The 27,682-nt window shown below is 37.6% G+C and overlaps 2 protein-coding genes across 3 annotated transcripts in view; one reads left to right on the top strand and one right to left on the bottom strand.

Moving 5' to 3' along the window:
* Window positions 1–27,682, top strand: part of ANKIB1 (ankyrin repeat and IBR domain containing 1) — a 410,605-nt gene that overhangs the window by 216,282 nt on the left and 166,641 nt on the right. The gene's annotated exons all lie outside the window — the stretch shown is intronic.
* Window positions 1–27,682, bottom strand: part of CDK6 (cyclin dependent kinase 6) — a 141,525-nt gene that overhangs the window by 38,426 nt on the left and 75,417 nt on the right. For both annotated transcript variants that reach the window (XM_061996289.1, XM_061996290.1), the window contains one exon: window positions 7,094–7,203. In XM_061996289.1, coding sequence (XP_061852273.1) covers window positions 7,094–7,203 — 110 coding nt within the window. The remainder of the gene's footprint in view (window positions 1–7,093; window positions 7,204–27,682) is intronic.

Below are 27,682 nucleotides of genomic sequence, written 5' to 3'. Positions count from 1 at the left end.
GGAAACTAGAAGGAAAACCACAAGTGAATGGTCTGGCACTCACTTACCACTCATCTCCAACCACAGACCAATACAGTTACTGGGTCTGACTAATGGCTATCAATCAGCCCAACTGTAGACACTTAGAAAGATATCAGCTAGAAAAGGCTTGTATGAAATGTAAGCTAAAATCCAACAAGATATTTTACTTCTAATGAGTTGCTGCTGTCTTGGACACTTACATCTATTTTGTACTTGATAATTATTAGTATTATTGTGACTGTTTGCCTTTCTCTCAACTAATATGCTTTTATTGTCTGCCCAAAGCCAATGGGAGCTCTTCCTTGGAGGTCAGATTAAATAGAAAACAATCCTGCTTATCAAAAAACTGGAATAACATGAACAAGTGCAGTCTTCTGTCTTCCTTTATTAGTTCTTTGAAGCAAAATGTCACTGTTGTTCTATCAGATCACTAAGGTCAGTAAGCTAAATTGTGGCTTGAGTCTATTTAGCTTAAAAAATACTTGACTTTTTTTTTTGTAATAGGCTGTTCACTTATCTGGGGAGGAAGAAAAAATCCTACTTTATTAGGTCTGGTTTGGAAAAACCATCAGCCTCCCACACACCCACATGCACATGAATGGCAGAAGAATAAAGGAGGAAAAGTGCAAAGCATAGAATTTTGAATGCTGACAAGATCTTTCCAAGGAACAAACCTTCTCCCAGTACAGTCGGTCTGACTGTGGTGAACTTTTATGGCACTCAGAACTTAAATCATTCTTTTAAGAAAACAAGATAATTTCCAAAAATGGCAAAAACAAACTCAGACCAGAACTGTACAGTACCTTAGTTCAAAGGCTGCAAATCAAGATGTGTGGCTTTTACAGTTTTAAGCTGCAACATCTACCATTGCTTGTTAAAATAAAGACAAAAAGGAGAAGGGGGAAAAAAAAAGTTGTTGTTCTAATTTTTCTCTTACCCAAATCTAACTATAAACATAGACAAGTGAATGATTATACTGTTGAGCTCTTGGTCCACTAGATATGTAGGGTTTAAGGCTCACTGTAAAACACCAGATAATATGATTGCAAAGTCTGTGTTTAAAATTGCTACATGATAAAGAGAACAGTTTTTTTCTTAACATTAAAGATGTTTGCCAGTTTACATAGGAAACTCAACTTACAAGCAGCCTTCATGGCTGTAATTACTCAGTCACTTTTTGCCTAGATGTCTCTGCTGTCTTCATTTTATTATACCTTCCCTCCCAACATATGTAAATTATACATCTTTTTTATTCCCTGCCCCCTTTGCACAGATTCCTCCCTCTCTTTCTGCTTTCCAACATAAAGAAGATTTTGAAAATACATTACAGTTCTCTCCTCTCTCTGCTTCTGAAAGGCATTTCAGAAACGTGTTGAAAATAAGAAAACAGAGCACAAAAAAGGAAGTTCAAGCTAAGAGATGAAAAAAAGGTAGAAAATTTACTGTATGGAGAAATATAGGATATAGCAGGCAAAGCAAAATATTCCTATTGCTTCATAGCTACAATGCCCAGTTAAAACAATGAGGACTAAATGATCACTGAAGCAAAGTAACTGAAAAATAACTAAAATGCATCTAAAATGAGGTAAAGTCATGTGATAGAAATATGTCTCACAATTCCTTACTTGGCAGTATTCATATTTTAGAGTCTCTTTATTGTCGTTAGAATCTCTTTTCAGATTCTATTCATGGTACTATTCTTGTATGCACAGAAAGGAAAAACAAAACAAGTCTTCATTACTATCTGTCAACATTTTTTTTTATTCCTCCTGTGTTCAGGATGACTTTCATCTGTAATATCCACACACATAGAAAGAATTATAAAACCTGGTTTGGTGACAATTCGTAACAGTGTAAAAAACAACTCTTAATTAAGATAATTTTTAAAAGACAAGGAATATAATCTTTCTCTACAGAAATCCTGGTGATTTCTCTATGATTTCCTATGCTACCTAAAACATGCTAAGTTTATCCATTGATTTCAATTTCAGAGACTTTCATTTATGGCATATTATATTAATACGTGGTCTCTCTCCTCTGGTCTTGTTGAAACTGAAGTATCTTCAATTACATCTTTGCCTGCACTAATGCACTGGGCTATGGCAAGAATAAGTATTGTACTTAGAAAAAAAAGCTCCTTATTAAGTTGTGTAGCATTTTGCTGCTAATATTCCAGTATATGATATTTTACTTTTGATCATAGGCTTTAAAAAAATGTTTCTGCTCCCTCAATGCTTTGGATAATTGAGCAACACTAACAGAATACATTTTTAAGTGATGGCGTACTGTTGCTTAATTTGAAGTAAGAGTAACTTTGGACATACAAATCCTTCTGTCAGGTATGAATTTTCAAATGTACAGCTTCATTGGCTATTCCTCAAGAACATTCAACAGCAAAGCAACTCATTACAAGGAATGACTAACCCAGGATATGCCAGGGATTTCAAATTGCCAAGTCATTCTCTGCAATAAGAGAATTTCTGTGAACCACTTTCCCCAAAAACTCAGTGTTGTCTCTACTTCATTCTCCAGATGAAGAACATGCTTAGGCAGTTGAAAACCTGTAGTTCTGCTGTTGAACATACACTGCCAGATGTATACCTAATCTTTTCAACCTTAGAAGACTATATCTGTGAGAAATTAGCACCTATAGAAACAGCTAATTTAGACCAAATGAGAGCATGATGAAACTGATGCTAGTTAGAACAACAGGCTCAAGGATGAACTGGACTGCAGATCTCTTCTGAGATAAAAGCTGCTTGTCCCTTTCAAAGCACCAGAGAGCCTGCGGGCTCTGTTATGAGTTATCACTTTGTTGCCTAATGGTAACAAACAGGGTATGTACCTCCTTCTCTGGATAAGGACATGCATACAGTAACTGACATTTCATTTGAAGTTACCTTTTTGTGTGTGCATGTGATATTTTAGCAGACAGATTAAAACAATCATGTTAATAAAGCGGCTTAAATTCTTGCAAATTTAGCTTGAACACACTCCTTTGTTTGTACTACTCAGTGTCATGAAGACCAGAAGAGAGACATTGAATTCCAGCAGACAGTTCTTCATATTTCCCAAATACATTGCAACTCTTATCTTGAATGAAAGTCTTACAGTCCTGAGGAGTTACCTGTCAAGGTTTATTTCACAGATAAGACAACTGAAAGCTTGTACGGGATCTCCAATGGAAGTGCAAGGAATGGAAGCTGGGACAACACTATGAAATACACTCTCTTCCTTGTCAGTTTGCCATGCTATCTTTTACAGAGATCACACCAAATAAGTGCTGTACTATGCACATTAACAGAGATTATCTCTGCCCTTCTGTGCCGCTCTGTTACCCTGAATTATTTCTAGAGAGGTTACAAAGCCCCTTTGAAATCAGGGTTAACTTCAACAATGACTTCAGTGAAGCTGAGACTTTACTTTATGATCCATCTTAAAGAAGTTGTTCTTTTCACTCAGTGATAGAAGTTTAAACTTTCCTATCCATCTTCAGGTTTTGGAGACAGCTTGAAAACAGGTGTTTCTGTTACACTTGCCTATTTTCTTCTGCAACCACTTCAGCATATTAATCTCACAAAGCATTAACTGAAACTTCAGCTGCCAAGCTGTTCTTCCGTCTCTCACAAGCAGAGGTAAAATCCAAGGGCAGATGGGTGCCCTGTCTCCATCCACAAACCTACCCTATCAGTTGGTTCTGGAGTTGACACAGAAAAAGTACATGCAATGGATCTGATGGCTGCATTTAAAACTCTACTAATAATTTATGACTTGTTTGGAAAGGGGAGTAAAGATTTACTATATTTTAGTGTGAAAGATGCTTTACAATGACTCTATACTGTAAAACATTGTATCTAAGAGTAAATATGTGTATTGCACATTTTTATAAACCTGTTAAATATTTTATGATTAAAAGCAGCCTGTAGATGCTAAATCCAGTGCTTGTATCACAGCCTGATCACCAGATGAGGCTCTAAGCTTTGATTTTACACATGTGTATACATTACCTAAAGTAAAAGAGTCCTGGATTCATGACTTTTCTACACACAATGATGTAACTCTTCTAATTGGATAAATTTATACCATTGAAAGAATACTTAGAAACATGGAATTATAGAATGGTTTGGGTTGGAAGGGATCTTTGGACTGTTTGTTCCAATGCCCTGCTGTGGCAGAGACACCTTGCAGCGACACCAACCAGGTTGCTTACAGCCCCATCTAACCCGGTCTTGAACACTTCTAAGGATGGGGCATCCAGAGTTTCTTAGGCAACCTGTTCCAGTGCCTCATCAACCTCACAGGGAACTTCCTCCTCATATCTAATTTAAATTGTACCCTCTTTCAGTTTACAGACATTACTCTATGTCCTACCACTACATGCCTTTGTAAAAAATCCCTCTCTGGCTTTCTTGTAGGTCCCTTTAGGCACTGGAAGGATGCTATAATGTTTCCCTTATATGGATTTATATGCTATTAGCTTGTTTCTCTATGCTCATTGTATGTGCCCACCAGGAAACTTGTCCCATCACAGGTATTTTCGTAGAGTTGCACGTCTCTTATCTACTGCTACAATTTCCAAGCATGGTTGGTAATGCAATAAATGTCTCATATTAGGAGCTTGCACAGTAAGCTGAAAAATGAAACAATTGCTAAAAACATGATTTAATATTTAAAAATTAATAATAATAACTTCATGCTATTTGTGCCAATTTTGTGGCTTATGATTCTGGGACTAATGATCTTAACAACAGCAGGATGATTAAAACACCATGGAGTTGGTGCATGAAGAGACTCAGTAAGAAGCCCATGAGCATGGAATTAATTTCCCTCTCAACTGGGAAATTGAACTGGGTGAAACTTGGGGCACTGAGTTAATAATGTTTTGCTTTTTTGGGGGGACAAGAAAAAAGTTTTTGGGAGAGGAATACCTCTCAAGTTTTGTGTTTGAAATGGTACCTGTAATGTTTGTGAAGATTGCACATGCAGTCATAACTCTTTCAAATGTATGATTTCCTCAGCTTCACTGGGCTGTGAATAAAACACAGCAACCTGTAACATAAGGACCAGACTATTCATACAGAGCTCACATCTCTCCTGTACTTGTCTACATGGCCTACAAAACTATATTCTGGCAAAATCAAACTGTCAAATATTTTCTTGGCATAAACAGGACTCTGATATGTTTTGTTATGCTGTGTAGTATTTTTTTTTGAAGCTCACTCCAGTGAAGTCTCCATGATATGAAAAATCCTAGAGGACTTTCAATACATTTTTTTTTAAAGATTACAGAGCATTAAAGTCTTTCAAAGAGAAAGCAAAAGAGAGTAGGGAAAGAAGGAAATAAGTACCCACTAAGATAGTAAAAATAAAACATTGTCTTAAGGTCAAACCAATAACCACTTCTGAGTTTTAGCTGTGTTCTTGTACCCTTATCCATCAACATCAGTGGAAATGCAGATTGGTGATTACCCAAGGGCACTACCATTTCATTTACCAATACTAACAGAAATAGCTGTTGCATTTATTACTTTTTTGTAAATAACTCATGGAGTTTACAACATTTTACAGTTTATTGCTACCAAGGTCACAGTAATATGGATTTTCTTTTGCAATTCATCAGGAGAATCAGAAAGACACCATATATCATGCAGAGAGTATTGCAACATTAACCCAGTACAACAGTTTGTGGAGCTAGCATTCAGTGCTGTTCTTTGTAGCTTTATGGCAATGAGTCTTCCAAATCATGTTTGTATACTGAAGTATGTGAAAGTCATGTTGTTTCCAATGAAACAACACAGTACATACAGACTTGGCAGATTCCTGACCTCTACAGTTTTTTATAATCTCCCAAATTTAGGACTGAGAATGTCAGACTGACCCTGCATTTGGCAAGAATAAGAAGGCAAGAATAGGTTGTATCAAACTCTGCTTCAAATCATATCTTGTTTCCATAAAAAAAAAAAACCACAAAAACCAAAAATCTGATTTTGTAATATTAATGTAATAGTTGCATTTGTAAACAAGTAGAAAACTTAACCATCCCTAATTCAATTTACTGTGTTGGATTTGGAGAGTCACTGAGGCTCATACATCATAAAAGGAAAAATAAAACTAAGTTAGTGGTGTTTACATATGGTAATATTTCTTATTGATCAAATTACTGCAAATTAAATGAGAAAAAAAGAGCATGTAATAAAGTTATGTGTTCAGTTGTTTGTCCTGTATCACTCTTATTGCAAATGTGAAAATGCAGTTGTTGACCTACACTATTTAAATCAACATAAAATATCAACAGCTTAACGCAATTATGAACCTGGCAGTTATGGGATAAGACTAAATCTTTACAAGTTTGCAATTAAAGGTTTAATTGATACTCGTAAAATACTTTTTCCTCTCATTTTCTGACCTAATTTCTGAGTCAGAGACAGAGGGTGGAGTATAATAATTCTACTCAGGCCATTCTAGCAGGCAAGAAGCCCAAGAAAAATGATTTTTCCCTATACTAACATCAATGAGCAGTAGAATCCCAAAGTTATTTTGCAAGATTTCAATTAGTATTTTGAACTTCACATTGCATAAATTTAATATTTGTTTCTCAAGGCTCTTGCAGTATGGATTCTCCTTGTAAATTATACTGATTTTGGTTTTTAGGCCACCCAGTGTACAATTTTCTTTCACATTTTCTTTATGTATGTTCTTTGATTTCACAGTGTTACAAAATGCTACGCAATGATCACCGTGCCCTGCCTTCCTTGGGGTAAATTCTTTCCAGAATCCAGCCTTACTCAAATTGATCATCTCTTCTCTGCATTTGGATTCAGGTGTTACAGGAATATAACATTTGCTCATACAGGCTTTACCAAGAGCTAAGGCAGACTCTAATAAAAAAAAGAATGACTCCAGGACAGCAACAAGTATGACTTCTCAATGGGTATTTATATTTTGTGCTGCCAATCAAACATTCTATCCAGCTTTTTGCATTTAAATGTACAGTGCATTGTACCAGACATTACTGCATAGTTTTTCCAATTTCAAATGAAAATCATGAAGAAAATAAAACTGTGTTTCTTACTTTCGACGGAACATTTCTGCAAATATGCAGCCAACACTCCAAAGATCAACTGGTGTTGCATAGCTTGACTGAAGCAAGACTTCAGGAGCTCGATACCACAAAGTAACAACCTGTAAAACAAAAATGAACATAACAGAGAACATGTTTAGCTACAGAATTACAAGCTTGTGTTGTGGATATAGCTCCCTTTATGTTAATCCAAATTGTAAAATCTCACAGACTAGTGCAAATTCATTTGGCCAGTGCATAGAAAAGGGTCCTATATGGAAAACCTCAGTATGGATAGTTGCAGTGATGATGAGTTAGGAAGAGAGTCCACTTCTTGTCAAGAAGTGCAGTTCAGGGTACAACAAAAATACATTATCAGAGTACAGCATTGGTGTGATAGCACTCTACCAGAACAACTCTTTGAAGCTTTTGCAATTTACAGAGCCCAAACACTTTCCAGTGGAGATTCTCTGTAGATTCTGCTCTACAGAGATTCTCTGTAGAACAAACATTAGCCTATTGAACAAGGTCTCCCTTTCTTAAACAAATTTTGTGGAATCCTTAGATATAGTCACCAGAGCCAAATTGGAAACAAACTAGGGTGTGGGTTTATCCATAGGACAAATGATAACCTGTAGCCCATGTCTGTCCTAAGTCCTTCATAGTTTACATATTATTTTTTGTAAAAAAAAAAAAAGGGATTATCTTAAATGTATGGGCCAACCTGGGTAAACATGCCTGGCCTTCTTTAAGTTCTCTCTAAAGAAACTGAAGAAATTATAACATATTTTCTAACAGATTCAGATTAAGTAAAATGCTGCATAAAGCTAACCCTTACCAAAGACATTCAGTGCTGTCCACTGTGGTTTCCTCATACACAGTGATACCTTAAACTGTCAGTTTTACAACTAAGCAACACAGCATAGGGCTACTTGGCAGATTCCTGACCTTTATAGTTGTGTGACAGTCTGATGCTGGTTAGACGAGCATTAATGTTTCTCATGTTTGTAATGTTGCACATGGTGCACTCTCTCCCAGGGATGTTGTAAAGACCCAGTGGGAATTTTACTGGTGCTGCTCCACTGACGTGCTTTGATGAGTCCTGCATATTGGACCCACAACAGAGATGGGATAGTTTATATTTACCCTTTTGTTTCCCACAAGTAGACCAAATAAAGATGAGGCTGACTGGATCTTCAATATATTTACACAAGAACACAAGGTGCTTTGTCAGAGTCTTGCATGAGCTATTATGTTGCTAGAACATAATCTCAAAGCTATGGGAGTATCCTGCTCCTGAACAGAGTTATAATCCAGCCATAACAACACAGGTTGATCAGCTAAATACTGATATTTTCTTATTGTGTGCTTTAATTTAAACCTTTGACTATTAATCTGAGGGTAGGAAAGGTCTCAACAGTTATTGGTTTGTTTCTCTAACAAACACCAAGGTGAGAGATGCAACATTCAGGAGGAGCACAAAACAGCAAAAACAGTGAAAAGAAACAAGAACAAAGATAAAAATAAAAATAAATTTAAAAATCATGTTAACTGTGATAGTGAGTTCTGAATTTCAAGACCAGTACAAAGAATTGTCTAAGAAGAGTTGTTTTTTTAATGATAACAACATAATTGTCTTCTAAGCAAAAATAACAATGGAAGTAATCAGATGAATCTGTTAGTCAAAGACAGCTGAAACAAAAACAAATACAGCACTTATTACAATCATTACATGCCCTGACAACCTTTGGAACTACTGAACAGCTATTGAAAGGAGGTTCATGGATATTTGCACAAGTGGTCATATTTGCTAACAGTCTTCTTTAAACACTTTGATCTCTATTCATAAAATTTGGCTTTGAAACAGCTCAATAACACAGTGCAAAGTACTGCACTGGCAAGCTAAACTTCCAGTTACCTGTCCACAGAAACATTTCTGTGTGGACGCTGGGCATTATTTAACTCCATTTGTCCTGTTCCTGATTTGGTATCATACCAGTGATACTTTTCCAAACTATTTCTCTCTATAAAGACTAGAAAAGTTTACTCAGAGATTCACTACAGGGAAAAAAGACAAAGGTAACTGGAGGTCACGGATATTTACTGAAGCTGCCTTATCTGAGTCAGACAGAATACCTCCTAAAACACATACATGTTTTTCCTGATGCAGATATACTTCTCAAACTGAACCACATTTTTATTCTCTTTGAATGTTTGTGGAAAAGCTTATTGAAGAAATTTTGCTTTGAGAAATGAGACAGAAAAAATTCAACCGTTATTGGTGCAGTGTCAGGAGAAAGAGCTGTGTGATATCCGATCTATGGGAATACCATCAAAGCTTGTGATTCCTGGTTTGAGACCTGCATGGCTCCTCTCACTCAGAGTGAGAGGGTACTTTATTTTCCTCAGTCCCACCAGACTTTCTATTTCAGCCCCTGCACTCTCAAAGGCAAAGGACTGGGGAATGCAACACATGGTTGTAAGACATTTTGAATACTTCTGACTATGTATGTTCCTTTTCCAGAGAAATGTAGCACAGGACAGGTGCTTCTTTCCTGAGTGGAGCATGGCAGCTTGTGGCCAGTTGCTGGGTGCTTGCTCGGAGGGAACAGTGCTGTTTCAGAAGGCTGCAGAAGTGTGCAGCATGTTAGCTTCTCCCACGTGACTACTTACTGTCACAGTTCCCCAAACATTTGTACTCTGCTATGCTCCATGCATGCATACACAGGGGTCTGGGAGATTTCACTTCTGAGTAAACTTAGTTATTTTAAGAGAAAATTATTCCCAAGGTCTTACAGTTAAATTCCAGCAAATGTCTGATTGCTTTATAGTCAGCAGCAATCTGTGTTGAGCTATTTTGAGACATTCTGTCACTACTGTTATAAAGGTGACCAAGTAACCTTTATGGTTTGCAATATGAAAGTCTGTGTTTCAAAATGTAAACTTGAAAGCAATTAAAATGTACTAAACATCAGTTTGCACAAGTAATGCCACATATGTCTCCTCTCGTGGTCAGGGTGTTCTGAAAAGCACAGGATGATGCAGGTGATGCAGTGGTTTTGACAGTTTCACATTATTTCTCTTACCATGGAAACCAAGAAAATATTTGTGGACATTTCATTAACATTTGCAGATAAATAGAAATGAAAATTATTCTGAACACAGGATATGGTGAGGCTGAACAACTAGATCATCACTTCCTCTTTAGCATGGTTATGACTCAGAATGAAAAAATGCTTTGCTTAGGTAAGCCACCCCACCAGTGACACAGGCTCTCCTTGAGAGATAGAGCCCTTGATAAAGAGCTGCTTGCTAAAGTCTCATTTCTAGGATGAAAAAAAGTAAGCACCTGTGTATCAGTACATTTCACTTAAATTCTTCCACTCCCAAAAATTAGACACACACATTAAGTGGTGATTTCTCTGTAGGAAAAGGAGTTTGTGCCCACCTGCCAACAAAGATCCTAAATTCAACACAAGACCCCTAAATACTTTAAAGGTTGTAGGCTTTAGTGACTATGTTGCACTTTAGTCCTCTCATCTAATAAACTTGTCTCTTTTGCCTCCTCCTCACTTCTTCTAATCCTGCCTGGTCTGTTTAGTTCCTCTCTTCCTTCAACCAGGTTCCTCCCAGATGTGTCCTGATCTTCTGGCTCCTCTGCCACATCTACCTCTGCCCTTCTGCCACTTGCCAGTGACCCCCTGACAACATCACCAAACATGACCCCCTGCTGCTCATCTGTAAATGACCAGATAGACACAGCTTCCTGATCTGATGTATCCCATATGCTCTGCTTTCCTTCACTTTCCCACTCTGCTACCTTGAACCCTCAAACTCTCCCAAATTTCATACCCTGTCCCTTCTTCTTACAATTACCCTCCAAATGTTCCTGGGCCAAATTAGCTCCTTTAGTCCCTTTACTCAGCCCACTCTGCCTGTCCTGAAGGTATCCCATGACATTTGTATTTCATAGATTAAGCTACATACAAAAAGATTGAGAATAATTCATACAATGGGAGAAGTACGTACCTCAAGGAGTAACTCAGCACCTTTTCCAGTGCACATTTTATGTTTCCACTGCTCAGATAAGAAGGGATAGTATCAGATAAGAACAATATCAGTAGCAGAGATCAGACTGTAACACAGAAGCTATGTCTGTGCTAGGAAATTAAATGGGACAGGAAATGTTCCTTTGGCACTGAGACCAACAGACACAGAGTGGCCTATGTCCCTAGTATTAAATTCCCCAAAAAGGTGACTGCATGCAAACTGCTTATTGGGAATGGTCTTTGGTCCATGCTTAACTGTGCCTAGGAAATGTCTGGGGAAAGACTGGTTGCAATAACCCAAAACCATGCCAGGAACTATTCTAATAACTTAACAGTATAGACCATTGAGCTCCAGTACCCACAGATCTTTCCTGGCACTCTTTAATCTACTAGTCAGTGAGTCACGCTGTGGCCCTGGGTCTCCCTTTCACTGCAGAGAGAAGGTGTTTTGCTATGCTTTCCTCATCTCTGCTTATCCAGAGTGGACTCCAAGAGGGTGATGGGGAGGCATAGTCCACTCTTCATCTCACTTAGCAACTGGTCTCATTTTATTGTGTGGGTGTTGTACAGGTCAGATGAACATATGCTGCAATTGTGTACCATCTATGAGAAGAATCTACCTGATTGTCCTATATGCAGACATCTTCCTTTTAGAAACTGGATGAGATCAATTCTACTCTAATTAGTTATGAGGGTACTTTGAAAAGGCCTATAAAACTTTCAAAAATACTAACTTTCATAGAAATCATGCCACAAAAGCACAATGTCTAAATTCATAGAAAGTATCCTTGAATCCATATAAAATTATTTTTTCAAATATTTTACATTTGTGATTGTGATTTCTACTATACTCCTTTTGATGTTGTTTTGTTAATTAGCAAATAGACATTGGCTCTTTTTGTTGCTTACAGCATTTCAACTTCATGAAAGATGAGGTTTTTGTAAACTTTTTTTAAAAAAAAATTCCCTAACACAGTTTTTAAACAGTTATTTTGTTCAGTTCTCACTAACAGGGCTTTCACATTATCTTTGGGGCATCTGTTTGCCTCTTTTTCATTTTATTTTTGACTTTTTTCAGTAAAAATGAAGGAATATAGCTATATAACATATGGTGCAGTATGTAAAATATAGCTTTTTAATGTTGCTTCATCATCTCCCAGCCTCAAACTGTTCAAGAGGATTTAAAGTGGAATCTTTCCAACTTCCAGCTGCTACTGCATGGCTGCTTCTTCAGGTCTGGAACTCTAAAATAACTTGCAGAATTGTCTTCAATTTGTAGAAAGTTTCTTCTCAGCTCAATGACTAAGCCTGATACATTTGCCACAGACTAGTTGGAGAGATTTACAGATGGCTAAAAATCTGGGCTGGTGTATTGATTGAAGCCTTACTTTAATCTCCACTGCAGAGAGACTCTCTCTCCCTCATACACTTTCCTCTGGCGTGCTAGAAACACTGCATTGACACCGTGTGAAAGGAAGAAATGTAATTTCTTAAATGAATATGCATAAATGACTCACTGGTTTGATAGTGTAATAGTATTTAAAATTACCTCAATGTAATATTAAAAATGGCTTAGAAAATGAAATAAATTCTCTAATAATATTTAATCACCTGTAATTTGGAATAGTGACTGACAATCAGAGTTGAGCAGGGTAGAAGTGGCAATTCAGAGGGCAGGCAACACTAAGTGACAAGGTAATAGCATTTCTGCAGGATCATGGGCTCTAACACTTGCCCTGTACGCTGCGCTGAGCCTCCCCGGGCAGCCCAAGGTGGCTCTGCTTGCATTGCGCGTGCAGACCTTCAGCCACATCATTGAATCCTGCTGTACCTTGAAGCACCAGGAATCCTCCAGCACCAGGAGAGCCCTTCCAAAATCTACCTGTTCAAAAGATGATGCTGGCATTGGCTTTTGATTCCTGTGCAATGACTTCAGCATATTTTTCATCCTTGGTTTAGAAGAGGAGTTTATCTGCTTCACTTGCTGGGAACTGGCTTACTGTATTTTCCCATCAGTACCCTTAAATCAGATGCTGAGCATTCTACATTTATAAAGCAAGTCTAAGACTCTCTTTACTCAATCTCTGACAACCTGTTATTATTTTTAATTGTGATAGAGCCGGTAATGAACACTACATTACACAATGTGCTTTAGTTTCCAGGGATAATATCAGCCTGAATTATTATATTTGTTTAAACTCCTTTTTGAGTAGGGGTTCTTCCACTATTATGTAACTGTCTTCAGCTCCATTGCAGAGATAGGTATGTCTGTAGAGAATGTTTCTTTCTTACAGAAAGATGATTATGATTTGTCTATTTATAAAAACATTGAAATACTTCAAAGTAAAAGTGTACCAAACTACCGTGGTGGCTTTTAGAAAGTGCTTTATCTCTCAACAAAGTTTTAATATTTATAAAAATGACATTCTTTAAAGAGCTATGGTCTCATGAAGTGCACATGGTAACAGTAATTTTATCTTTTGATTCACATTTGTCTCCACTTTAGACACAAACTTGATTAACTGCTTTGTGAAAAGTGGAAGGACTGTTGTTATTATCTCACTAGTTAAATTACCAAGCAAAAAATTATCTATTTATAGAAGACACAAATCCTGATCACATGAACCACCCACTATCAAGTTGTTATTTTAGAATTTGATCTCCTCCTTTTGATGGTAAAATATTTTTGCTTTGACGAATGCAAGATTTAGCATCCACTGTAAGATAACTTCACAAATAAAGAAACCATTCATTACTTTGATGGTTTATACACACAAAACTATTCAGAATTTAGCTTTTTTTTAATTTCTAAGAAGAACCACACAACTCAGTGTGGTGGTACTGATGAAGATTATTTCTAGGTACATCCGTTGTCAGTAGCAGCATATGTGTGTGCGTGTGTGTGTGCATGTGCGTGTCTACACATCGTGTGTGTATATAAACACTACTGGAAGACACTTTGCTTACATTGAGTGGCTTTACCTCAAAAATCTCCGTGCACTAAGCAGCTGCATGCAACGGTTACTAGACAGGAAAATTGACTCTTAAGATGAGGTAATATTTTCAAACATTTGTGGTAATTCAGAACTTACCCCAAAATATATACAAAGAAATATATACATAGAAATATATTTCCATTAAGCAGGATATTTCATAGAATTCTCTACTGACATCACAGAGGGAACATTTATTAGAGAGTACCTGAAATTTCACTTGAAATGTGTTTTTTCTTTATACAAAAAGAAAGAAGCAAAAATGATACCAGCAGTGCTGCCATACCTGATCCAAAGCCCACAAAAATCAAAGAAAAGCTTGCCACAGCTTGTTGTGTATTATAATCAAAACCATGATGCTCTATTTCCTGAGCTGCAGAGCAGTCTTCTAAGGAATATGGGACAGGTCAGCTCTTTAGAGAAGTGGTCAACTTTGCACGCAATGAGGCTTGTGCTGATGTCTTTATATATAGAAATATTTGATTACTCAGAGTAACAAGTTTTCTAAAAAAGTAGTCATTCTTCAGTCGTGCCTCAAGACTCAATAATCAAAAATCGTTAACTGAAACAGTAAGGTCTAATAAACTCTCCCAGAGCTATAAAAACCCACAAAGGCAGAAACAAAGAAACACCATTGTCTTCTTACGCTGATCAAGTCAAATATCTACTAGAAGAAAGAAGAGAATTCCTTCCACCATACCAAAGGAAAAAAGATTAAAAGGGTAGCAGTCTGTGATTGTGTCCTGGAATACAGGTCTTGTTCTGGATCTGGCTGCAGCAATTTGGCATGTTTCCACTTGCTCAGTCACCTGTCGACATTAACTAGCTGAGGGAACAGTCCTAATTTCTAGTACCAGATCTAGGCCTTGCTCCAGCTGCTTTGTTCAATGTCTTTAGGTAGACACAAAACCAACTCATCTTGTACTGTACATATTCCCACTGGGTAGCATCCAGCTCTTCTACAGTCTCTCACACCACTTATTGCCCAGTCCCTGGGAGAAGGAGAACATGTAGCTCTAACTTTTGACAAGGATCAAACCATGGTTGGCTCCATGATGAGATTCCCAGAAGCTGTCCTTGTGATTGCCTGGTCTCTTCCAAAGTTCATCAGACCAGAGAATCCGAGCCTTACCAATTATGGTTTGGCTTTATAATGAAGACCAGCTCTCCATTGCTACTAGAAACCAGATTCTGGTTAATAGAAAAAAGTCTTGCCATTTCCTAGGGTGCTATGTTAGACTTCAGTTCTGAACAACAACAACAACAAAAGCACAATGAAGGTCCCCACAGGCCTCTCTCCCATGGAATGTCGGCACACTTCCGTTTCAAACTATCTTTAACAAAAGGAAATGATACACAAGAAAAACACCACCCTAAAGAATGAATTAAATATTACCAATTCTCTAGGTGAGAAGCTTTACCATGGTCTCTACAGCTGCTTCTGGATGAGAAAGAACGTGGGACTAAAAAGCTTTTAATGAAATACGACCATCAAAATTGACCCAAACAAATGAATCATTCTCAAAAGAAATAGCCTGTCCCACTTTGAGGCAAATGTAACCACTGGATCAGAGTTTAACACAGAATTCTGTGAGGATTCTCAATTGTTATAGACTACTATGAACAAAATTCTTTTGAACATGGTGCAAACAGCTTCTACAAGATATGTTTTCATTCAATTAAGAAAGAAACTTCTGAACTAATGTGCTTTAAGTTAATGGCCAGAGCTGAACGGGAAAGTAAGGACACAAATAGCAATCAGGGCATATAAGTAAGAGAGGTGTATTTTGTTTGCATATGGCAGGCTGAACAGAGGACATGTGTGCATGAGCAGGTTACCTGCTGAGTGAGAGCCTATCTGATCTTTACGCACAATGTGTAGTGAAGGTAAAATAAGTTTAGTCCCAATTGATCTAGAAATATTTCTCCAAATGTCTTTTATACTGAAAGTCCAATTTGGACAAGAGTAGACTCTGGCACACCTAAAATGAAGATATTTGTCTGGTTTTCATCTTTTTATTACATTACACCTTTAGCTGTTAAAAATTCTTTTAACTTTGGGCACTCTTCACTTCTATGTCCTATCAGCTTCTAGAAGTACTCCTCTACCATTAGCACTTAGAGCTGTAACGTTTCCCCAGCCGCCTAGCATAGTATGGTGGGAGTTCCCACAGCACCTGATACACTTCCCCCAGAGCAGATTGGAACTTTGATGTCCTTGTTGGAAGTAGAAACTCATGCACCTAGTGGTTTGAGTAGGGACCTGAAGCTAAAGTATCCATTTCATCGATAGCCTGGTATGGTATATAAAATAGCTTGTGGGGCATCATCTGTCACTGATGTTCATGTGATGCAAGAGCTTACAGTTAAACCTCCTATATTACAGAAAAACTCAAAGGGAACCTAGGGTTGCAAACAAGGCAACTTCTCTGCAGCAAGAAGCTCCTCTAGGAATGTAGTTGCCTCGCTACTTCACAAGGTGCAGACATCAATCCTATTATCACCATGATGGCTGACATGGAGCTGGACTACACTTATGGCATAAAGAATCTGGGCAACTCTAAATGCTGCAAATCTGTTCTATATTCAAAATTGAATGCAGTAGACTTTACTATGGCTTTAAATAAATGTATGTCTTTAAACTGAGGCAAGTAAAAATATAAATGATACTATAGAGATGAAACTTTTACATTTGAGAAACAAAACTCTCATGAAACATCTTTCTTTCTAAAAAGAAATGAGAAAAGAGGTTTCCAGAAAAAAATGAACTTTCTGTGTATAGATGCAATATATGGATAGTTGTATGTTTTTTCTACATACTTACACGTAACACTGATCATTAGAAATTAGTTGAGTTTTAAAGTATTAAAAGGACGAGGGCCTGCTGTAAAAACATAATTTCATGGCAAAACCAAGGACTAGATAGTAAGGACAAAAAGACTAAGGGGAGTCTTCAGAGTGTCTGCATCTCACATTTAAGTAGCTTTGTGAGAATAAGACCAATAAAAAGCCACACACAATCCATTGTCTTTCCAATGCTATGGGCTTTGTAGGCATCTATACTCATCAAATTCCTCTTCTCAGCCTGAAAGTGTCTGTGGCTCTTACACATAGATAGTCACACACATTAGAAAGGTCTGTGCTGGAGAAAAAAACATCTGTGTTTCAGCTGGAGCTATACTGTGTGTGGTGCATGTTTAGGCCTACAAGATACCCTAGATACCTGGAGGTTCTAAACAGAAGCCCATATGGTGTCCTACCTAGTGAAGTCTGTAACTAAGAGTGGTGGTGGAAACAATATGTGTTTGCATTCTCACTAACATCTTGTACAAATGTTATTATGTTAATCTCAAAGTGGAAATTCAGTCTGAAGGGGATTTAATGGGCACCTCCTACAAACAAGCAAATGTTTTGGCCACTAGGCTCGAGGTTTTTTGGGTGACAGCAGTTTCCTTGTCTTTGCTGAAGCCAAGTCACTGTTCTGCCAGGAGTATATGAGTCATGGGCAAGACTGTCTGAAAGTAGCTGAGTGCTTAAGAACAATCAGCTGGAAGGGGAGACTTTCTGGATACTGCTCTCCGGAATGTGTATGCATTTTTCATTAGACCATCACTGGATAAAAATAAGAGCAGACATTAATTACACTAACCAGGCTAGATTCTACTTTGGATCTAGGCAGATTGTATTTCTTCTTTGTGACTCCAATGGGTGCTACTCATAAAAACTCTAGAAGATAGCACTTTGCTCTATTCTATTGAGAAAGAAGCAATTTTGCCTCCCTTCCAAACTGATACATTACTTACTAGCAAAAACTTTGCATTCACAGTACAAGTGAATCCCAAGATTTCTAAAAAATCTGAAAGAAAATTTCTTCCACTTATAAATGATACAAGATTTTCTAAACTGGTATTAAGTATCTGAAGATTTATCAGAAAACCAAAATGTTACAGCTGATCCAACACTAGACCTTGCTAGGCTCTATTTCCCAATTTTAACTGTAAAGCTTGTATGATTAATTTGTATTATTTTCAAGAAGCCAGATTTCAAGAGTAATTAATTACAGATAACATATTGTATTAGTTGGACGAAAAAGATCTGGTAGTCTAGATCACTGAAGACCACTCCAGAGTGGTTATAGACTTATAACAATATAATATGTTCTATTTTTGAAAATTATGTAGATCAGACTTCTACAGGTGACTCATCTCTCTCAAAATAGATACAAAGCATCTTATTTAAGCTAAAGAGATAACAGCTCAAGACAACACAAATAGGGATGTTCAAGGTAATGAGTGCTTTCATGTTACAAGTTCTCATGTCTGAGGGCACTGCACCAGGCTAGAGGAGGAGATAAGAACAACATTGCTAGTTACTAACAATTGGCAGATAAAAGAGCTCTTCTGGATTCTGATTAAGTGACAGCATTCTACACATTCCTGGGAGCTGAGAAAATTTGTCTGAGAACAGCAGCTACATTATATGCAAAGAACAACTAAACAAGTATATCTCTATGTTTTCAAATTCCAGTGTGAGTAATGGTTCTGTCCCTCATCTCTTCAACTTGAACAGAAGCTCCATCTCTCCTTCTTGATATGCAGGAATAACTTGCTATGCTTCAGTTTCCATTAAGAGGTATAAATGTATACACTGAAAGTAAAGAGAAGTTCTCTAGGACTACGTGGCTTCCAGACAATGTTTACAATCCCCTGGGTGGGAAATGATGGGTGAAAGGCTCTACATGGCAGGCTGTAGGAGTCTTTGCTGTTGCCTACAGTGACCTTCTGCCTCTGTCTTGAAAGTAGCTCTCTTGTTAACCCCTTGCACATAGTGTGAACAGAGGTCTTAGAGAGGAAGCACTTTGAGTCCAAATCCACTTCCAAGTATCTGTTTGACAGACTCTGATTTCCATCAGTAGTTAAGGGAGTGTGGATTAATATATATATTCCGCACCTGCTCTTGGAACCGTGGCACTGAGATGTATTTTTAATAGCCCAAAATTGGATTTAGCTGTGTTTGGTATGTTACAAAGTGGATGTTCTCAGCTTCAGCTAACAGATATCAGTTTGAGATTGTGAAACACTGAGCATACTGAATTGCCAGGAGCAAAGGAAACATCCAATTTACAGAGATGTGTTTTATCTCACTCTGGCCATTCAGTAGCAGTATTGCTTGCTGTTACTTTCTCCTGGGGTCTCATCAGGAGAGGAATGATACTTAAAATTGAAGACAGACTGAACTGCCATTGGTGCAAAGGAGATACACCACAAAGGAGCACCCGGTGTGCAATGGAGATCTGCTTTAAAATGTTTTGCCCTTTCCTGTCCAAGAATGAAAAATTAAACATTCTGGTCTCTTCCTGTGTCTCATCCCTATTGCTGCTCTGTTTGGCTCCTACATGTTTGGTGGGAGACCTTGTAAAAATGGACATACAAAATAAGTACAAGGATGGATCGCATGCAGTATGTAATCCATCCTTGGACAGGGAGAATAAATAAAATAAGAACTAATATTAAAGAGCTAGAGTAAATGTTCTAATGATCTCAGAGGGGGAGCCAAGAGCTTTTGCGATAACATCACCTTTAATACCAGCTGACCTTGGAATAATCGGTTTTGTAGTCTATATGTGTTTTCCCATCATCATCATGATGCTTGTCCGTGCCATGAATAAGAGAGACTGCTACATCCAGAAAACTTTCACAGTATTAACAGCCACAGACAAACAGCATGTTGCTATTCCTCTTCATGAACTTTCAGAGAAAGCCCTGTAAATGACATCCTTCTATAGTCAGGAAATTCTTCAGTGCATGGCTCTATGGATACTGAGGAGAAGTGAAGAGAGAAGCAGTGCCAGAAGCTTCTGCAGAGAAACCAAGGCCAAGCACTAACAGTTCTGGGATTGACACAGAATAATAGTCCTTAAAGTTGCTGCATAGTCTAAGGGTCTAAACCTAAAAGTAGAGAAGATACACAACAAGCCGATATGACTTTATCTGTTATTCTGGGGTAAAAATGTCACTTGTAAAAAGCCTAATGTTTAGCAGGACGTGATAAGAAACCCAACTGGACATCTTACAAAAACTCCAACCTAAATCCAAATATGAATGTAACTCTTACTGACTTCAGTGGAAGCTCCAGGTGGTTAGAGGAAGCTGTCTTCAGACAGTGGAATAATTTATATTTAGATCTATCTTTACTTTTAATTGTTAGTATTTTCAAAAGTAGTTTTTTGAACAATAAGTTAGAAATAATGTATATTTTCTGGAGAATATACAGTTCCATCTAATGAATAGATGGAAAAGGTATTTTTTACAACAGCAAACAAATAAAATATTTGGTTTACAATATTTTTCTTTTCTGTTAATATCATGAGGTTATGTTACTGCTGTTTAAAATCATTAACGATTGTGGGATTATAAACTGTTTTCAAAAGACAACAGTATGATTGCTTTCAGAAGGATACTCTCAGGCGGAATTTAGACCAAATTAGTTTCTGTAATATGCAGCTTTTACAAAACATTGGTCTAAATTACTCCTTCTTAAGCTTTTTTATTTACAAAGCATCTTTAAATACCAGATACATTTTGTTTTGTTTAGGGCTGCTGCAAGAAAATCTGAAAATGAAACTTGTTTGAAATGAAGTAGGATCAAGACTATTAGCAAAATACAGCTAAAGGAAAACAGAAGTGAATAGTACAACTAATGAAAAAACCAGAATGGATTTGAAAACTTTTCAGTTACAGTAAAGGTGTTACCAGCAATAGTAAAAGAGGCCACTAGGGCTTCTTCTGAATATTTGAAATGTTAGTCTGGCAACATGCCTTGAAATCAAATATGTGGAGACTCATGGTATTTCTTAAAACAATTCTGGGGTGTAATCTTCAGGCTGAAAAAACAGAATACTGCAGATGACCTCCCTTAATCATCCTGCTGTCCCTGTCTCTAGAACCTAGAATAAATGACCGGTGATGGGGAAATGCTGTACGCAAGAATGTCACATGTTGTAGCTCACATGTGATGCACAAATGTAACTTTAAGCAATTACATCTCAGGCAAGTACAAAGCAGATTACTTATCATCCCCATAATAAGTGATCTATAAATCAGATTATTTTTCAAAGTTTCAAGGACTTGTCTTGTCCTTGACTGGAGAAGGAACCAGTGTACTTACAGGAAATGAAGTCTAGTCTAATAAATCTCACATCCAGTGAAGTTTTATATATTTTATGATGAACAGCAGCTCATTAGGTGGCAAATATACGATCTTTAATTTTCATGAGAAAAAAAGGCAAAAGTTACATTTGGAAAGAATTTTGGTATCCGTATATTTGTATTGCTAAGCATAGACCTGCTCTTGAACTTTGCTGACTTCAATGAGACTTAAGGAGTCTCATGCCCTGTAAGCCAGTCATACTTGTCTCTATTTTCTTCATGACCCTTTTCTTCATCTACCTTTTTCCATCTCCATTTTTACACCACTTTGACAGCTTGCTTACAACTGCCATCCTTCATGTTGAATAAATTACATTTATAGATGCTATTAGGGACTGGAATTGTGTAGAGGGTCTTTAAAGGGTTTCTAGGGCTACCAAGACTACTAAGGGACTGCAACATCTCTTTCACAAGAAAAGGCTGTGAGATCTGGGGCTGTTTAGCCTGGAGAAGAGAAGCCTGAGAGGAGACCTTATCAACACTAACAAATACCTAAAGTATTTAATATTTAATAAATACCTAAAGGGCGGGTGTCAAGAGGATGAGGCAAATCTTTTCTGTAGTGTCCAGTGAGAGGACAAGGGGTAAGAGGCACATGACGGAACACAGGAAGTTCCACTTGAACATGAGGAGAAACTTCTTTCCTATGAGGACGAGGGAGCCCTGGCACAGGCTGCCCAGAAAGGTTGTGGACTTTCTCTGGAGGTTTTCAAAACCTGCCTGGACACATTCCTGTGTGACCTGATCGAGGTGAACTTGCAGGGGAGTGGGACTGAACAATCTCTACATGTGCCTTCCAACCTTGACCATTCTGTGAAAGTGAATAAAAATAAATATCCACACGAGGCAGAGCACACACTTCTTGGTTATAGGGTTATGAAGAAGGGATATATGCTTGGAAAACAGCATGTACATTAGTAAAAACTGAGTGATTTTGCACCTTGGGCCTTTACTGAGAGTTACAGAAAGAGTCCTTTAAGACTTACCCAGAACACTGCAGATTCCTTCTAGTAGGATACAACCATCAGAAGCAGCATACATATAATACAGTCAAGCTTCTAGCAGGGCCTGTTACTGAACTTATCTGTATAAGACCCTGTTTTCAGCAGTTTTTAGCTTCACCAAAATTTCACTGATTACAGTAACATTTGCCATGCCCAGTACTATTGGAATATTTCAGTTGAAGCTATTCAGAGGTTTCTGTGAGGAAGGCTAGGGAAAAATACATGATATGTCCATCTTAAATGCAAGTGACCTTCATTTTGAGACGCTCTGGTGCACTCATGTTTCGGCAATGGAACTTGGGCTCTATGTCAAGGTAGTGCCTCTCGCTGTCCTTGTAAAACTTGGATCCAAATTTGGTCATGTCATAAATCTGAAAACCAGCACATGCTCAGTAACAATTTATACTTGTGTATAATCACTTTTGGAAGGTTTTGTTTTCAACAAGTATGCTTCAGGCCAGCTCCAGAGGGCTCAGCAAGACACCATGGCATCTCAAGCTTTTGATTGAGTGCAGAAAGGCTGTTACTCTATAAATTGTCTATCTTATGTTTGAAGAGGAACCTATCAGACTCAGCCACAGAGATGAAAAAAGCTGGACACACTAGGAAAAGTGTATGAAAGCTGGATTAAGAGAAGAGTTTAAGATGTCCCCTTGTCTGGTTAAAGAACAATGTGGGGTGGGAATGTGTGTGGAGAGTTTGACACTGACTGAGAAAGAGGACTAAGAACTATGGAAGGAAGAAGGAAAAATGATCAGTGAAGTATGTGAGACTGGAATCAGACAAAAACTTTTAAAGGAGACTGGGACTGCTGTGGAAGGCCTGAGGCTGCAAGCAGTGAAGACTGAGAAGTTAGGTGAGCTGGAGCCCAGTTGAAGGGCAGACTTTGTAAGAGGATTTGGGGTGGGAGCTAAATTTTGTAGAGTGAGGAGATTGGGCTGGAGGAGAGGCATACAGGTTTGAGAGAATGATAGCATTAGTTGTGTGTTGGAAAATCAATGGGAATCTGGGAAATCTGCTGGCAATGCATCCTGTCTCTTCTAATCAGCAACTTATGACAACCATCCACTACAGCCAGATATTCTGCCAGCTCAGGTTGAGGAAGTCTATGTGGCTGATCCAGAGGTTCAGTCCTGCAGACAACCAGAGTGCATAGGAATATAATGCCGAGTGAATAAATTACATTTTTATATACTTTTCTTACAGAAGAAAACTGTACATGTACAAAGAAACAATGTAATATTTTGCAGCTAAATCAAATCACAAAAAAGTCAACCCTAAAACCAAAAACACAACCAAAGAAAAAAAAAAATTCAAAGTACTTAATGTCAGAAAGAGCATGTGAGTCAGGAAGTAAAAATAAACCTATGGCAACAAGGGATACTGGTCACTGGAAGGTGGTCCAAGCACATCCGAAAATGCCGCAGAAATATATGACAATTTAATCTCATAACAATAATTTCTTCATCAGGTGAACTACAGACCCACTGTAGCTGCAAATTCTGTCATTGCCTAGTGCAGTTGCTTCTCTTCCCTATCAATATTGATAATCTTCATATCAACTTTCATGTTCTTTCCAGAGGCTGCCTAATATCTGCATGGTTATTTTGCCTGTAGAAGAAAAAACAATAGCAACTTGTCCATGATTCTTCTTTTCTTTGCTGTATACTAGTACTGGCAAAATCATTTCCTATATTGTGTATAGCAAGGAGTATAAAATTTCCATGAAAAGACACCAATACCTTAACTGCATATAAAGATAAAGAAAACAGAAAACCATTATCAAACTAGCATGTTTATGCAGCCTCATGCTTTTATCCAAGCATGGGCCCATTTATTGTGGGCTTTTCCCTAAACCAGATAACTTTAAGAACTGATTTCATTGATGAGTTTAAAAGGCAGCATTCACGGCTACTGAGGGTCTCCTCTTTGCAGCTGTTGCTGTGATGGATTGTACTTAACCAAATTTTCTCCCTCTTCCTTCTGAAAATTTAACACTTTTAAATTTAACATTTAAAACACAGCCTCTGTTTAAACATCTCACAAGAAGAAATATACATATGCATTGACATGATTTTATTTCTTGTAATAAAATCATTAGGTTCAGGCAGCAACAACTGAACTTCTCCATACACAGCATATAGTTAAAACTGCACAACTGAAGCCAAAATATGCACAGCTAAAAGGAATGTTACAGGGGGGCCTCTCTTAGTGAACAAAGCAGGCTCAGTTTGGCTCTTTTTCCCTAGTGCTACCACATCCGCACATCGTTAGTTGGAAAATTCCAGATATATGCTGTAATTTTTAGTGCTTTTTTTTCCCAGTACACTTGAGGCTTTAGTGTCCAGATGCCATTTCCCCCTCCCCCCCCCTTATCTGTCCCTGCTACTTTGGGTGTTTGCCAGTTGTGGTCAACAATTAATACAGCAAAAGAAAAATGCAGTACACTCTCTGGCAACTGGCAGAGGCTCACAGGAAATACCAAATAAAAACTTTATTATGTATTGTTTAACTATTTTGTTTGCCTGTGGGCCACCCTGTTGTTGGTGTAATTTAGAAAAGCATGCTCCATCTGGATGATCTGTGCACAGGCTCATTGTTCCCAGAATCTGTCACGCACAATCACTGCTTCAGTCTGTGGCCCTCCGCAGAAAGAAGCAAAGGCATGGCAGCCCTCCAGCCTGCATTCCTTTTCATTAGACAACTTGTGACCAAATGTTAGAAGAGTAACCTTTTAATATTCATGTAATTAATTTACTTTCCCTTTTGATTATAAACCTACACATGAAAAGATGAAAATAAAAAGACTTCCCTTCATGATTCTCCTCCCTCCCCCACCTTTTCTATTTGCTTTTGTGGGGATATGGAAGGTGCCAAGAGTTTCATTATACATAGGTACCAGTATCTCTTTGTATTGGGAAATTCTCAGGGTCCTAATACATTTGTGGGGTTTTACTTTATGTATTAATTGCTTTGGTATGTGTAATAGATTCTGAATTACAATAAATTGGGAAAATTCTTTCCTTCTATACACCCTTGCAGCATCTGCTTCCTCGTCTTAATCAGAGGAGTAATCCATTGAACACAAAGCCATTCTTCTATATTTGAAAACACAATAGACATTGAAGTGAAGTTTCCTTTCATACTAAGGTCAGCATATGACTCAAAATACTGTGTCAGCTGGGATTTTGGCTGTGCAGGCTTAGGTATATAGGTAGTGTTTTGTCAGTTCTGCTTTCCTAGAAAACGGTGCCATTTTTTCAGCTGAGGTTAGACCAATGCTGAACTGACTAACATGATATGAAAGTTTGCTCCCCACAACTCAGAAACTGCATTTGATTGTTAGGAAAGTATCTGGTGCTGTAGGGTCCCACCATATGAGTTAACTTCAGCCCAATGAACTGCAGGCCTGTTTTCCATGTGGATAGTTTACCTCTTAGCTGTGGCAGACCACTGAAAGGAATCCAATTGTAGTAGGTTGTAATTCAAGTAGATGAAGCTAAGCTAGAAATTGCTTGTCTTCAAGCTGCAGTATTTAAATTCTTGAGGCCTGACTTTGACTGCTGTTTCAATAGGTGAAGAGCATATTAAGAACTCACAGAAAGCCACTTGGGGGTCTAAAAGTAGTCAAGTATCCTGTATAAGACATGATAGTTTCTATGGCAACTGATAAAATGTTACTGAACTTCCCTTGTTTTTATTTTATTAAATGGGTATACGGCCATGTTAAGTCTACAAGTGATCAACAGAGATGTTAGTGATTTTGATTAGTTCATGCATCAACCCATCATAGGAATGGAAAGTAGTGCAAAGATAATGTAACAAGTCAGGATGTTTTAGATGAGGGCAAGACTAAAAAGTTTCTGGAATGTCTTTTATTTAGCTTTAATATAGCACTTAATTGAATTGGAAGATTCTGTCTTTGAAGCACCTTTAGTAGAGAATAGGATAAAAAGTATGTAATCTGTCATATTAATTACAAATTCAGGGTATAATATTTCACATATTGACTAGGAAAGAATTACAGCTATGTGGCAAATTAAATTGCTTGCATATAAAATGTAGTATCTTCTGCCCAGAAGGCAAAGTAGCATCTGGAAATAAAAGTGAATTCAAACACTCCTTGCCCTAAAGTAACAAGAAATTAAAAAGCCTCAACCAAACAGAACGCACCAAAAAAATCCTTGTCATTGTATTAAGTATGGCCTCATTTTCACTGTCAATGTAATGACTGTCTTGTTCTTTTTATGTCTCTTCATTTTATTTTTGCCCTCTGTTCTCCTATCTTCCTCTATGTATTCTACACAGAGTGATAGGGATGTGCCATCAAATATACAATATTTGTGGGAAACAAGTATGTTAGGAACTCTGTGAAGCAGAACTCAAAGAAAGAGGTAGGATGAGTTGTACTCTAGCCAGAACATGGCAATTAAAAAAAAATTACACTATAATTATGACAAGTCATTGGAGATGTAACAGAACTCAAGCTTCTGCTACAATTCCAAACTTCTTCCTCATTTTCACTTCTTGACCAAATAAGCCTGAATACTAATTTCAGTAATTTCATTTACATCAATTTAAATAACGATCCTGAGAGGATAAAACTCTGAGGATGAAAAGAAATATAAAGAAATCTTCTCTCCTCTGAAGAATATAAGATATAGTTAAAACCCTTGGTCAAAATAATTATGTTGACCAATAGGAAAAATGAATGGATTAATTAGGAATTTATCATAGTGGACAAATGTAATACTTGGCTGTAAATATATATTATGATAAAGTGTCTTCAAAAAGGCCATGAAAGAAAACTAGATCTTCATTCAAATTTGTACAGATCTTAACACAATGATGTTTTGTTCTATGATGAGGGTATCCCAAAAAGAATCCTTTCTGCTGAGGGAATTATGACAGCAAAGGATTAACTATGGACAAATTATTTCCTGATGTCAGAACATAAACTCATAGTTTCTCTGAATGAGCTTAGCCTGACAGGACAGTCCTATAACTTTACTTCTTTTACAGTCCATTATCCTCAGTCCCACTGACCAAACATGGAATCCTTATCAGTGTGAAAACTGTCACAATGCCATATATACATATGCCATGCAGTGGTAGGTTTCCTGAAGATTGTAGTGGAAGCATGCAGGAAGAGTTCTGTGGAGCTCCTCACTTGGACAAGGTGTTTATACTGACAGATTAATTCTTGGAAATAACCAAAGAAGTGTTCAGAGCAGGACATTTCAGTCTTGAAATGAATGTTCAATTAGGATTAAAGGGTTTCTCTTCTCCATTTTAGCATGCATATCACTGGGAATTATTGAGAGGTATGTGCTTGCACCTTTGGATG

The sequence above is a fragment of the Colius striatus genome, chromosome 5 (genome assembly GCF_028858725.1).
Source record: "Colius striatus isolate bColStr4 chromosome 5, bColStr4.1.hap1, whole genome shotgun sequence".
Taxonomy (NCBI): domain Eukaryota; kingdom Metazoa; phylum Chordata; class Aves; order Coliiformes; family Coliidae; genus Colius; species Colius striatus.
Note: the sequence above shows the minus strand (reverse complement) of the source record. Positions and strands in the feature narration are given on the sequence as shown.